Genomic DNA, 14073 nt, shown 5'->3' with positions numbered 1-14073 from the left:
AATGGACCAGCGGCCACTGCAAACCTCTTTGCTGATTCAGCCATACTTAACCTGGAACCTAAGCAGTTACAATAGATTTTTGCTGACCCAGTTTAGGCTCAACACCTTCCATCAGCTTGTCACATTCCCTACTGTTAATGATTGGTCGCAGCCGCTTTGTCAGTGCCCCTTGTAATGTATTGCCTTGCTCAATAGTACTTGATTCCTCACAGAATGTAGATTTCTCTTGTCATACCATTCTGAGAATACTGTGATGTTCTGATATGTCAGTTATTGCTTAGCTGTTCGTGGATGAGGCTAATAAACAGATCCTGATCCTTCATCTGTATACTGAACCTGATTTATTATAATTATTTACCAATTTTACACTGGCGACGATCCTACCTCATTGCCTCAACACGCGGCCATCCCTGACACCTCTCCAGCGGCTGTACTGTCAATTAAGGAAGCGTAGTCTTCCCAGCGGCAGAATAAGCAAATCATCGCTTGAAGAGAAGCTGATGCGGTGAGGAGTAAGCGGGAGGTTGTTTAAAAAAAAAAAGGGACTTAAATTAAATGAAGCGGAAAAAGTAATTAAACACGTTTGTGTGTGTGTTTAAAACACAGCGTATTTCTCTCGCGCTCGCTTTCTCGCGCTGAGAGTAAAACGAAATGGATACGCGTTTCAGTGACGCGAGCATTGCGTGTCATCAAAAGAAAAGCTTAGCCTCGTTATGAAGAGAACTCAGTCTCTCTTTCATTGAGCATTGGAACGCGCGAAAGAGCATTGTCGAGTCTGGCGCTTTGTGACGCCTGATCGTTCCAAGATAGGAACGTTACATTAAAATTGAACAAAGTGAGCATTGTTAAGTGCAAAAGAATCTAAAAAAGAACGTTGTTTTCAACAAGAAGAAAGTGAGCATTGTGAAGCACAAGGGAATTTTTACAAGGAAAAAATTCTTTATAAGAAGAATACTCTAAACACTTCTAATGAACTCATGAATTGTGACATCATTTAAAAAAAAAGGTTATTTTAATTGAAAAGAAGTTCTTCTCTTCAAAATTCTTTTCTATAAATAACACTGATATTAGCAATTTTTTTTAAAGAATTGCTAGAATAACATATTAGAAAGAACTTTAAAAAAAAAAAGAAAAGTTCAATTTTGTTTTTATTTTCACAAATAGAAGAAAATGCAGAATGTAACACAACCTGCTTTCTTCTTAACAAGCCCAGGTGAGCCAAACGTAAAATGGCAGAAATGGAAAAAGATCTTTGCTAATTATGCAAGGGTATGTGGCACGAATTTAAGTGCAGAAAGGAAACATTCATTGCTTTTACATTGTCTAGGAGGAGAAGGCCAAGATGTATTCGAACATTTACCTGATCTCACTGCGGCTGAACAAAGGAATTTAAACGAATACGAAATAGCAATTGAACAATTAGACCGACACTAACTTCCTAGACTGAGCACGATAATGGAGAGATATAATTTCGGCTTAAGGGGACAAAAGGATGAATCAGTTGAGGAATAGGTTTCTGCACTAAGGAAGTTGGCTTTATCTTGCAAATTTGGACAGACTTTGGATGAGAGAATAAGAGATCAATTTGTGTTGAAGTGCTCTCATGACAGTATTCGGAAGGAACTGTGGCTAAAAGATGAACCACCACTAGATTAAGTTCTTGTGATAGCGAAACAGGTTGAGCACATGACAAAATGTGTTGATGAGTTAAAAGAGGAAAAACAAAAAATGGATGAACCAGAGAAAAAAAGTGAAACTAAAGTAGAAGAAGTTGTGTGCCAAGTCAAGAAAGAAGAAAAATCGTCTGGAGAGAAAAATTAAAATGGAACGAATAATTCCAATTCTAACTTTAATCCTTCTAATAAATTTTCATGTTTTAGGTGTGGAAATAATGGGCATTTAGCTAATTCACCAAATTGCCCAGCTTTGAAGTCAATATGTAACAACTGTGGTAGAAGAGGTCATTTCTCTAAATGTTGTAGGACTAGAACTGGTAAGAGAGATAATGTATATAAAAAATGGTCTCAACCGCAGGTTAAGACTGTGACTTTCCAAGTAAATGGTGGTCCTTTGGAACATCCCTCACATCTGGTAAAAGTCGATCATGCCATGATTGAGTTTAAATTTGATTCCTGTTCTCAGATCACCATGATTGACCAAGGGTTATTACGCAAAACCTTTGGAGATAATGTCAAACTTTTCAAAAGTGACATAATACCCTTAGGTTATGGTGAAAAGCCTATTAAAATATATGGATATTTCACAGCCACTCTTGAGTTGGGTAGTCTCATCATTCCAGGTAAAATTTATGTGACTAACTTTGGTGATGCCTTGATCAGCTGGAGAGATCAGCGAGATTTAGGAGTAACACTTGATCCTAATGCCACACCTCAGGTGCAAATACAACAAGTTGGGAATTTGTCAGAAATGTTTTCAGGAAAGTTTCCAAATGTGTTTAAAGAAAAGTTAGGATGTTTAAAGGGTTATAAACACTGCATAAGGCAAAAAAAGAATGAGATACCTATTGTAGCAAAAGTAAGGAGGATTCCCTTAGCTGAACAAGGAAAAGTGCAGAAAGAGATAGAAAAATTAATTGATAATGACATTATAGAACCAGTAGAAGCTACAGAATGGTTAGCTCCAATTGTTATAGCTAAGAAGCCTACTGGCGAAATTGGTCTATGTATTGATTTGAGGGCATTGAATAAGGAAGTAATTGTAGACAGATTTCCGTTACCTAACATTGATGAGATCGTAGGGACATTAGAGGGAGCGAAGTATTTTACCACTTTAGACCTAGCTTCCGCATACCACCAAGTGGAGTTAGATCCCGCATGCCAAGATCTGACTGCTTTCATTACTCCTATGGGAACCTTTAAATTTAAAAGGATGCCATTCGGATTATTATCAGCAGCCTCTGTATTTCAACGAATTATGACTCTCATATTAAAAGGTCTCTCCGGAGTAAAATGCTATCAAGATGATTTACTAATTTATGGTGCCAACATGCAAGAACATAATGAACGTGTGTGTGAGGTGTTGAAGAGGTTGTCAGATTCTGGGTTGTCTCTTAAGAAAGAAAAGTGCAAGTTTGGTTTGGAGGAAGTGAACTATCTTGGTCACTGTATTAGGAGTCAAGGTGTCTTTCCTAAGTCTGAGTTGGTCACATCAATCGATAACATGGTTGAGCCGGCAAATAAAGATGAGTTGTTATCATTTCTTGGAATGGTTGAGTTCTATGGCAAATTCATTTTACATTTTGCGGACAAGACCAAGAATATGAGGAGGCTCACCGCTAAAAAAGTGACATTTGAGTGGTCAGTTGACTATAAAAAAGAATTCAATGAGATAAAGAATGAGTTAAAGAATGCTCCATGTCTTCAGGAATTTGTTCCTGGTCTCCCTACGTATGTATATACAGATGCTAGTGATAAAGGTCTGGGAGCTGTTCTGGTGCAAAACAAAGATGGACATGATTCTCTTATTGCCTGTGCGTCAAGATGTCTTCGTGGTCCAGAGCTCAATTACTCGGTAATTGAAAAAGAGTCGTTAGCTATTTTTTGGGCACTTAAAAAAATTAAGAATTTAGTTTGGGGCACGAAATTCATTGTGAAGTCAGACCATAAGCCCTTGAAAGAAGTCTTTTGTAAGAAAGGGTTAGATTCAATTTCTTCAAGGATTAGAAGATGGATAATATCCTTACAGGAGTTTGATTTTGAGGTGCAATATTTGCCTGGTGTATCAAATAAGGCAGCAGATTGTTTTTCAAGACTTGTCAAAGGAAATGATCTGTGCAATGATGAGGTAAATGTAGATGAGGATGATTTTCTTGATGTTTGTGAGGTCACTGAGGGTGTTGTTGGGAAAGATGAGTGGAAAGAAGAATTACAAAAAGATGAAGAGCTATGTAAGGTAATATCTTTGAGGGATAATAAGCGTTTAGAGAAACCATGGTCATTAGTTTCACATGAATTATCATTGACAGATGATCTTCTGACACAAGGTTTGAGACTAATCCCTCCCAATACTTTAAGGAAAAGATTGTTGTTACATGCACACTCTGGGCATCAGGGTATAGTAAAAACTAAGGAAATGTTGCGCTCCCATTTTTGGTGGCCTGGCATGGATTTGGAGACAGAACGGATGGTAAGAGAGTGTGTAGAATGTTGTGCAAGTGACACAATTCTGAAAACTAGACAGATGCCAATGGTGTGTAGAGCTTTACCTAATCACCCTTGGGATGAATTAGCCATTGACATCTTGGATCCTCTATCTGGTGTTTCTGACACCCCGTATTTAATAGTTTTGGTTGACCTATATTCCCGTTGGATTGAAGTGTGTGCTGTCAGTGAGATAACTTCAGGGTCTATTAAGTTATTATCTGAAATATTTATGAGAGAAAGTTTTCCAAACAGTATTTTGTCAGACAATGGCCCTCAGTTTTGTTCTGCGCAATCTGATGCCTATCTCACTAAATGTGGCATTTCACACAAGCTGTCCTCTTTGTATCACCCAGAAACTAATGGGGCAGTAGAGAGAGTTAATAAAACACTAAAAGAATGTATCCAACTTGCCAGAGTCAATGGTTTAAATTGGAAAGAAGCACTTAGAGAAAGGATTGAGGCCTACCGGAGCTCCCCTCACTCTACCACTGGTAAATCTCCCTTTGAGTTATTCAAAGGAAGAGCACCCAACACAATGTTGTGTCCTGGTTGGATGAATCTAAACAAAGGGTTTGTTGACAATCACATTGGTGTATGGAGGGAGAGGGAGTTAGAGAAGCAAGCATGTAGAAAGGCTTATTTTGATTAAAAAAAATGTGTTCGTTTTCAGAAAATCAACGTAGGTGATTTCGTAAAAATAAAGGCACCTGTTGGGAGAAGTTCATGGTCTAAGTATACAAATGTCAGACCTGTTATCAAAGTGTTTGATAATGCCATAAAGACACAAGATGGTCGGATCTGGAATAAAAGTAGAGTTGTCGTGGTTAGATCGAGAAATGTTTCTCAAGATGGTTCTGACACTGTTTGTGAATCCTCTCCTTCATTCAGACTCCCTTTGTCCCGTCTCAACAATACTGTTTCTCCTCGCATGAGAAGTCAGAGATTACGAAGGGTACCTGCTTATATGAAAGATTATGTTTGATCCTTTTGTTTTCACTGTAAAGTGTGATTTCTGTATCCTTACCATATTTACCTTTTTTCCTTATTTCCTTCATTATTTTTATTGTTGTATAAGAGGAAGATGTGTAATGTATTGCCTTGCTCAATAGTACTTGATTCCTCACAGAATGTAGATTTCTCTTGTCATACCATTCTGAGAATACTGTGATGTTCTGATATGTCAGTTATTGCTTGGCTGTTAGTGTATGAGGCTAATAAACAGATCCTGATCCTTCATCTGTATACTGAACCGGATTTATTATAATTATTTACCAATTTTACACCCCTATGATGGTATCTCTCTCTCCAATCTCTTTTACATTTGACCCTTTTTTGCAAATTCTACTCAGAACCGAGAGATGGATTGCTTCATTTTTAAAAACTTTGGGGCTATGCCAATGTCATCCTGCTCTCTTGGTTCTTCAACTTCTTGAGTCTGATTTTTTAGCACTAAACATAGCCAGGTTTTTAAAATTTTGTATTCACCACAGAACGAACTTGGAACTGAAGTTTGATGCTTTTAATCTTTTGCTGTGCATTTTAACTTAATTGTATTTTAAAAAAACTATTCATGTTTTTTCTACTGACAATTGTTTTAATATGACATGTATGTACTTTTATGGTTTTCTACTAATTGAAACCGAATAAAGTAAACCGTTGAATTGAACATGAGAAGTAGAACAAGCATTTGCAATGCAATAGGTCTCACTTTTACGCAAGTTTAAGCTATTGGCATTGTAAAAGACAATGAATATTTTTGTCTTTTAAAATATAAATAAAAGGGATTGTCATTTACAATGCCAATATTTTAAACTCGTTTAAATGCGAGACCTATTGCATTGCAAATGCTTGTTTTCTAAAGGTAAAAGGTCAGGGTTTACATGTCCTTACATAGAGACCATGATCTTGGTTAATGACCTCAATGGTAGGACCCTTCTAAACATCCACTTACCTGGAATGCAGCGGCCTCTTGATACTTTTTATAAGTCCACTCATCAATCTGTATTTCCTCTTCACCAGATTTGTCCACCTTCCCCCTCAGTATACATAGTAGTGTGATTGCCTGATATGCGCCCACAGCTGAGTAGGAGACCCATCAGAATCTGAGGGTTCTTTCGTTGGCCATTGCATCTTTAGTTTCAATCAGGAATCAGAATTCCAAATTCATGCCTCATAAGATCCTGTATAGTATTCCATCTATCAGAGCCTGAAAAGTAACAATGACCTGACAAGTGCCTGGGCCTCAATTGATAAGAGGTAGCCTATCTGCGAGCTCTGGAGGCCTGTCCCTTACGATCAGCTAACAATATGGGTCTGGTGGCCTATCCTTTTTGATCAACTAACAATATGGACAGGGCTTGAAGTGGGACGGTCCCTGCTGGTGCTCAGGAACTGCAGTTCTAAAAAGCAGGTGCTGAGACAGGGTCCCTATCGGGCTGCCAGGGTGAAAAACAAATCGTAACTCTGCAGCAGCACCACCCTTCATTGCTTTTGATGTTGCTTCAAAGAGACTTGCAAGAGTACTTTCACAGTCTTGTTTTAGAATGAAAGCATTTTCAATATTATATACAATTAAGCCATAGTTTTTGCATATGCCTCCTATGCAAATAAGAACCTGGATGCAATGACAGAAGCAGCAAAATACCAGTCGGGAGGCACACTATGCTAAGCACCAAATTTTTGCTTACATGTTTTTCAAACCACACTCTTAATTATCAATCAAACCCCTTCGAGAGACCCCCCCCCCCCAGTTTTTTGGCCCACTTAAACCGCTGAATATAGCACTGGTGGCTTGTCCCTTTCGATTAGCTCGAATTATGTCCCCTAGCCTGACCGGAAGGAAATATGCCACAGGGAAGATAAGCAGACATGCAACAATCACCAAAGGCCCCTCACTAGTCACATGGACTACCATATTGTGGTGGTCTGAACAAATGGATAGAAAGACAACAATGCCAATCTAAACAACAAGCATTTATCGTCGTTCCCCTATGTCGGCACATTCGTGATGCTCTGAAAAACAATACATTTGACAAATACATCATGCTTTGCATATGGTATTCTTGAAAGACCAAGCTTGCGCCCTGGTGTCTGATCCATTGACATATTTAACTCCTAACCAGATTTTGATGAGGTCCTTTTCATGCACAAGTTATCGGTACCCGAATAGTGCCACATTTATCCCTTTTATCCAGTATAATCAGGCAAAGCCTGCTGTGATTGCGGACATCCATCTGACCAGACCTAGCGTGGGTAAAAAATGCTAAAGCAGCTGCTGACAAAAACAAAAACAAACAACCAACATCACCGCTGCAATAGTCCCTGGGTCTTCCCTAGAGCTGCTATATCTTAGCACTGGATGGGCTGGAATTTGTGTCAGATGCTATTGATGCCATTCAGGCCAGAGTAACCTTACCGTGACATGCTTTTACAGCCTCCTATGTGGCTCAAACTCCACCTTGAAAGCCATAAGACATGCTTTATCTCGCCCGTCCAGGATTGCTTCAACTGAAAATTTATCAGCAGAAGTCCCTTGTTTGCATGAACTTTAAACAAGCTGAAAGAGACACTGTGATTGTGCGTGCACTTTGGCTGTCCATACGCAAGCTGAAAGACACGCCGTGCGCGTGCCCATGTGCTGTCCGGGCACGCACATGTTTTGTCCCCTTCACGCACCAAACCGCCATGGTGAAGCAGCGCATGCGCTGCGTTTTGCTAGGCAAGACCTAAAAATTGGTTCAGAAATGTACTGAAATCTTCCAGAGGAAAACATGGGTCCATGTGTGTTTAAAAATAAAGAAATTATAATAAATTACAATTGAGTTGTAGATCCAATACCAGACACTATAGTCGTGTGGATTGATTTGCTGATGTAGCAGAGTGTGTGGTGCATTATTGTGTTCAAGAAATCGCCAAAACCACCAGAGCAAAGGAGCGAACAGGTCTCCTGTGTAATCAATGGTTTCAGACACTAGCTGCCTCAGAAGGAAAGGGTACATTTAATTAAATTAGATATATTCAGTCCCAGCAGTGGTGATCTTTCTGACTGTAAATACATTGTTTTGCCATTTTGTCTGCTCAGAGTGACTCCAGCCCACTGGTTCCTGCAACAAGAGTAAATGTAACAATAACATCACCTCTAGATGAGCAATGAGGCAGCTCGTAAGTGAACCAAAGGTTATTCCTCTAGTTGCCTTGCTTAAATGACGTTTAATCAGATTACATAGACTAGAGCTTGGGCACTGTTCATTGCATGATAAACCAGGGCGTGAATATGAAGAAGGGTGTCTGCAGCCCGGGTAATGACAACTTTATAATTCCTCCTGTTTAAGCAGGAGGAGTATTCAACCCATGCATGTGAATAAAGGGGTAGCCGCTGCTACCCGTGTCACCGTATCCTGGCCGTCGGTCCTCTTTGCGCTACCCAAGCAAACCCTGGTCTCTGGAACAAAATGTAGGAGCAAAAAGTAAATTGAGCTGCAAGGAGCCCTGACTTTTTTCTAACTTTCCCTCCTTGCCTTCCCCCTCAGTAGCTAATCGGGGGTGGGGGGTACTGTGGGGCTGAGGGCAAGCACTGTGATGTCATTGAGTTAGAAGGGTGCGTGACGTCACTCCTGCTACCACTGGCATTTTGGTGAATCTACATCATGGCGGGCATGGGTTGGGGAATGAGTTGTTGTTTGGGATAAGGGTGCGGGGCTGAGTTTCCTTAGGTGGGATTGCAGTACAGAGCAGGCCTTAAATACAGAGGGGCTTATCAGAGCATGATTGTTTTCCCCAGACCTAACTTTCTTTAACCTGATTTTCTCTTCTCCTTTGCAGTGTCTGGGTCAGTCATCACAGCAGTGATGTCCATTGCAAGCATCACTGTCGGTGAGTGGGTCCTCCCCTGTGCTGCCCTGGTAATGTGTAGGCTGAACCTGCTGCATGTGTTGAGTTGCACCCTAGAGGGGTTTAGGATGTTGTAGCAGGGTAATCCTGATTTGTCTGCCTTTGACTAGAGGAATCCAACTGAATTCTAGGCTGCATGGTGCCCTGATGGACTTGGTCCAGGATTTATTTTTCGTTTTATTTGTCAACAGTCCCCCCATAAAGCTGGGAGCTCATCGCCACCAGTTGTATCTGGCCATTATTCTACCAGCATAGCCACTAGTTTAATGTTGAGATTGGTAAAAACAAATCGTAAAAATAAGCAAAAATATATTTTTTCCTTTTGAATCTTTAACCTAACACAGCAGATAGGCATCATTCAAATGTATTTTAGCACTGCCTAAACTATTCCTAAATTATTTTTAAAGCAGCTAGAGGCAGAATTCCCATGATATAATGTAATATAGGATTTTGCAAATATTCCCTTGAGTTATGCGCTCGTGACTCTTTCAAAAGCCAGACCTTGGTCCATGTTTGTTGCACGCTTCAGCCATGAAACCATCGAACTCCCAGCTCAATGAGCCACCTACCCAGCTATCAATCACACCATCACAAGCATATTAACTATCACTGCTTCAAGGTACCAGTGACCATACGTACTCCCTGGCTCACCTGCTGCTTGCATTATAAACCTCCATTCCCTCAAAGACCATCCCAAATCAGACTAGAGTTGCATTTATTGTTGAAGTGCAGTTTTTGTGTACATGAACCAATATGAAACAAACCGCCTCCTGCAGGCGCGTCGCTGCACAATGCTGTACACAGTTCTAAACCAGGATCCTGGTTGTCCAAGTATAATAATCCATTACTAAACAATGTGTTACTCTGTTCTATCCTTGCTGGCCTCTATCCAGTATGATTCTCTTCTGAACAATAGGAAACTCAATTAAATGCATATTCAGCAGGTCACTTTTCCTCCAGTCATTGAGAATTCAGGAACCATAGAGCATGCCCACATATGTGTGTATGTGTATATATGTATATATGTATATATGTATATATTACCTACTGGCTATCGCCAGTAGGTATATATAGTTAGAATTTTTTCTCTATGGGACTTTTGAAAATTCTATGTCTAATAACTTTGGCGTTTGTGGACGGAATCGGCTGAAATTTTCAGGAAAATGGCACATTTTGATTCTGAGCAGCCCCTGAAAATTTAGGGGGGTTTCGTCTAGGGGGGGCTGAGAAAAAAGGGGGGTCCCAAAACGCGTTTTTCCCATTCATTTTTCCATAGGGCGGTTGGACTCACTTTTAGCTCGAACGGCTGAATGGATTTGCACGAAACTTGGCAAAATTGTAGGGACTGTTAGCCCGATGTGCCTTTGCTAGGTCTCAATATATGTGCTCCAGTAGTTTTTGAGAAATTAACGTTCAAACCAAGATATATATCTGTAACAGCGCTCTGGGCAGCGATCCGGTCCGCTTACTTTTCGCTTATCGGAACTTTGCGCGCAGAAAGCTGATTGGCTCTCCGGTGTCTGTCAACATTCTAAACAGTCCGGAGCGGACGCCATCTTGTCTCTCGGTAGGATCGAGAGAGAAGAAGAGGTGGAAAACGAAAGGGGAATTTAATGAAAGGGGGCAAGGTATCCCCCTCTTGACCCCCTAGGAATGTTGTTGGGGTTATTAAAGGGTCCCGTGGGGAAAATAAAAAAAAAATGATTTTTCACGGTAGAAGCGCGGCCGCGAACTGGTAGCGAAACGGGAATTCGCCATTTTGTGCTTCGTTAATTAAATTACTAGTTATAAGTGGGTGCGGGAGATGTATCCTAATCCCCTATGTTTCCTGAGGGTGGCTGAGGAGGCTGATATATGTTGATACATCTCTTCCAGCGGCTGTGCGTGAGCTTTTTTTTTTTTTGCTGCGTGACAGTCCGGAGCGGCCGCCATCTTGTCTCTCGGTAGGATCGAGAGAGAAGAAAAGGTGAAAAACTAAGGGGGAATTTAATGAAAGGGGGCAAGGTATCCCCCTCTTGACCCCCTAGGAATGTTGTTTGGGTTATTAAAGGGTCCCGTGGGGAAAATAAAAAAATATATATTTTTCACGGTAGAAGCGCTTCACGGGCCGCGAACTGGGCCGCAAACTGGTAGCGAAACGGGAATTCGCCATTTTGTGCTTCGTTAATTAAAGTACTAGGTATAAGGGGGTGCGGGAGACGTATCCTAATCCCCTATGTTTCCTGAGGGTGGCTGAGGAGGCTGATATATGTTGATACATCTCTTCCAGCGGCTGCGCCATCTTGCCTTTTTTCGAATGCCACAATTTTGTCGTGCACGGCAGCCATTTTAGATGCCAGGCTGGTCCCAGGCTATCACCTAACCCTGCGGATGTAGTTTATGGCCCCAGCTGTAGAGAATTCAGACATGCCAATCCTCCTGATTCAGGCGTGTGAGTACTGATTTCAGTGCTAGTCTCCCGCCTCCCGATTTCTGCAAGCAAAAACCCGGGGGCATATTACGAACAACTAGCGATAATTTTTGTCTCTAACTTGTTTAGAGACAAAAATTATCGCCGCACATCGGCGATTTTTATCGCAGATAAACCTTGCTATTATCGCAGAAAAGTCAGCGATATTCATGTATTATCGATCTAATGCTCTTAGCCATGTTATCCACCTCCCATTGGATAACATGGCTAAGAACTGCTCAGGGCAGGTGAAAAGTCAGCGATATTCATGTATTATCGATCTAATGCTCTTAGCCATGTTATCCACCTCCCATTGGATAACATGGCTAAGAACTGCTCAGGGCAGGTGTTAGATTTTGGAGATATTCGCGCTTAGCGCGAATATCTCCAAAAGTTGGTAATAGAAGGTAGCGATGTTAGGGACTGTTTCCAGTCGCTAACATCTTGGCACGCCACTTTGCATGTCATTAGTGATAAGTATCACTGACATGCAAAGCGGGGCCCAAGATGGTCGCTATCTCCTTTTAGCTGTCACTAACTGGTGTTAGCGACAGCTTGGTAATAGGGAAATAATTTTATCTCCGCTTTCATGGCTTTTAAAGCCAAAAAAGCGGAGATAAACCCCCTTGATAATATGCCCCACGATTCCTTGGGGGTTTCAGCTGACAGGGCTTGGTATTGTGTTACATGGTAATTTTTCCATGAAACGTCAGAGGGTCGATGCAGGGGTTCTAGAAGAGGTGATAAACCATTTAAGCCTCATGAACAAGCGCATGGTCTTTTAAAGATTTGTGAAGTACTCGGGGCGGCGGTGTGTGTGTGCCCTCTTTCAGGAGCGGGCGGGGGGGCACTGCCAGCAACTTGCCAGGTCAGGTAGTGTTCAACACGTGCATCACCCTTTCTCTGCCTGCTATTGCGCTCCATGCTTCGGAAAGGTAAGAAAAAGAACGTGCATTTGAGTTTGAAATGTCCGATCCTGCAGCAGCACACTTCCAAAGCCCACACATGACAATAACCCGATTCAAGGCCCCATTCACCCGTTTTTAAAAAAATAGATAACACTCCAACAAAGTAAGGTTATAAAACTTTATTAACTACTAACTTTAACGAACGGAACAAAAACTAAAAACATTTAAACATTTCTCAACACAAAAAGCAACAATGGTTAGAAGCTGTCTTTTGTGCGAATAGTCCCAAGGCAGCACAACGTGCAGAGTTCTGGACGGCACCCAGGTGATGTCGCCTGGGTGCCGCACTGGTTTAGGGATCCTACAATGCTGCTCCGAAAATTGGCGTGGGGCGTCCCGGGTGGGGCGGGGGGAGGCCTCGTCAGTAGCGGTCTGTATTGCGAATAGTCCCAAGGCAGCACAACGTGCAGAGTTCTGGACGGCACCCAGGTGATGTCGCCTGGGTGCCGCACTGGTTTAGGGATCCTACAATGCAGCACAGAAAAACAGCGTGGGGCGTCCCGGGTGGTGCGGGGGGAGGCCTCGTCAGTAGCGGTCTGTGTCCAGTGTCACATGGCTGACACAACATGTACGACAGGCACCCAGGTGATGTCCAGTAAACTGCCGCACTGGTTTTGGTATCCTACAATGCTGCTCCGAAAATTGGCGTGCGGCGGCCCGGGGGGGGGGGCGTGGGGGAGCCGGCGTGAACGGGCCTCCCCAGGTGGCGGCCATCTAGCTGAGTTGCGCTCGCTCTTGCGGCCACAGCGTCTCGCTCACCATGTTGTTGAGTTGCTCCCACTCTTGCAGTGCAGCGATAGGCGGCTGCCACATGGCTCTTAAAATGGCGGACAGCTCCTCGGTTTTAGGCCTGGTCCACTGAAATGGTCCTGGGACACTTTGGAACTCGGACGCTTGCCTGCTAGGGCTTGGGCTCCATTCTCGAAAAGCGTCCCCTCAGCCGTGAAGATTGTATAAAAGTCTTGGGGGCCCCCGACTCCCGCAGGCTTCCGGTGGGGAGCGGCTGCCATGATTGCTCGCGGAATGACCACGACGGAGCCACGAGATGGTGGTGCTCTCATGCTGATGCCAGCTTCAGTCTGAATGATCCAGAAACAAGGTGGGGCTTTCATCGTTTGGGAAAAAAAAATGTTCTAAACCAATGAAAAGTGTTATTTTTAGGTCATATGACCAAGCCTTCCATCTTTAGGAAACCAAAAGTAAAATGAACCAATGAAAAGTTTTATAAACAAGTCACATGACCTGTTATGCGGCATAGGGCTACAAAAAGCGTAGAAAATCCGTTGGCACGTGAGGCGGCGTCAGTAGCGGACCGATGTGCGAATGGGCCGAAGGCAGCACAACGGGCCGAGATCCGGATGGTACCGAGGTGGTGTCCAGCAAATTGCCGCACTGGTGTGGCCATCCTACAATGCTGCGCCGAAAGACGGCGTGTCCAGCTGAGTTGCGGTCACTGTTGCGGTACAGTGACTCGAACGCGCCGAGATCCGGATGGCACCGAGGTGGTGTCCAGCAAATTGCCGCACTGGTGTGGCCATCCTACAATGCTGCGCCGAAAGACGGCGTGTCCAGCTGAATTGCGGTCACTGTTGCGGTACAGTGA

At 42.7% G+C, this 14073-nt stretch overlaps 2 protein-coding genes across 2 annotated transcripts in view; both read left to right on the top strand.

Annotated features, from left to right (window-relative positions):
* LOC147678411 (uncharacterized) overlaps positions 1-14073 on the top strand; it is a 375737-nt gene that overhangs the window by 96634 nt on the left and 265030 nt on the right. The gene's annotated exons all lie outside the window — the stretch shown is intronic.
* The window catches only part of LOC147678412 (transmembrane protein 272-like), a 158734-nt gene that overhangs the window by 98653 nt on the left and 46008 nt on the right, over positions 1-14073 (top strand). Inside the window, exon 4 of the mRNA XM_086945625.1 lies at positions 8985-9035. Within this exon, the coding sequence (XP_086801751.1) occupies positions 8985-9035 (51 nt within the window). The remainder of the gene's footprint in view (positions 1-8984; positions 9036-14073) is intronic.

Source organism: Lissotriton vulgaris, chromosome 12, assembly GCF_964263255.1.
Source record: "Lissotriton vulgaris chromosome 12, aLisVul1.2, whole genome shotgun sequence".
Taxonomy (NCBI): Eukaryota; Metazoa; Chordata; class Amphibia; order Caudata; family Salamandridae; genus Lissotriton; species Lissotriton vulgaris.
Note: the sequence above shows the minus strand (reverse complement) of the source record. Positions and strands in the feature narration are given on the sequence as shown.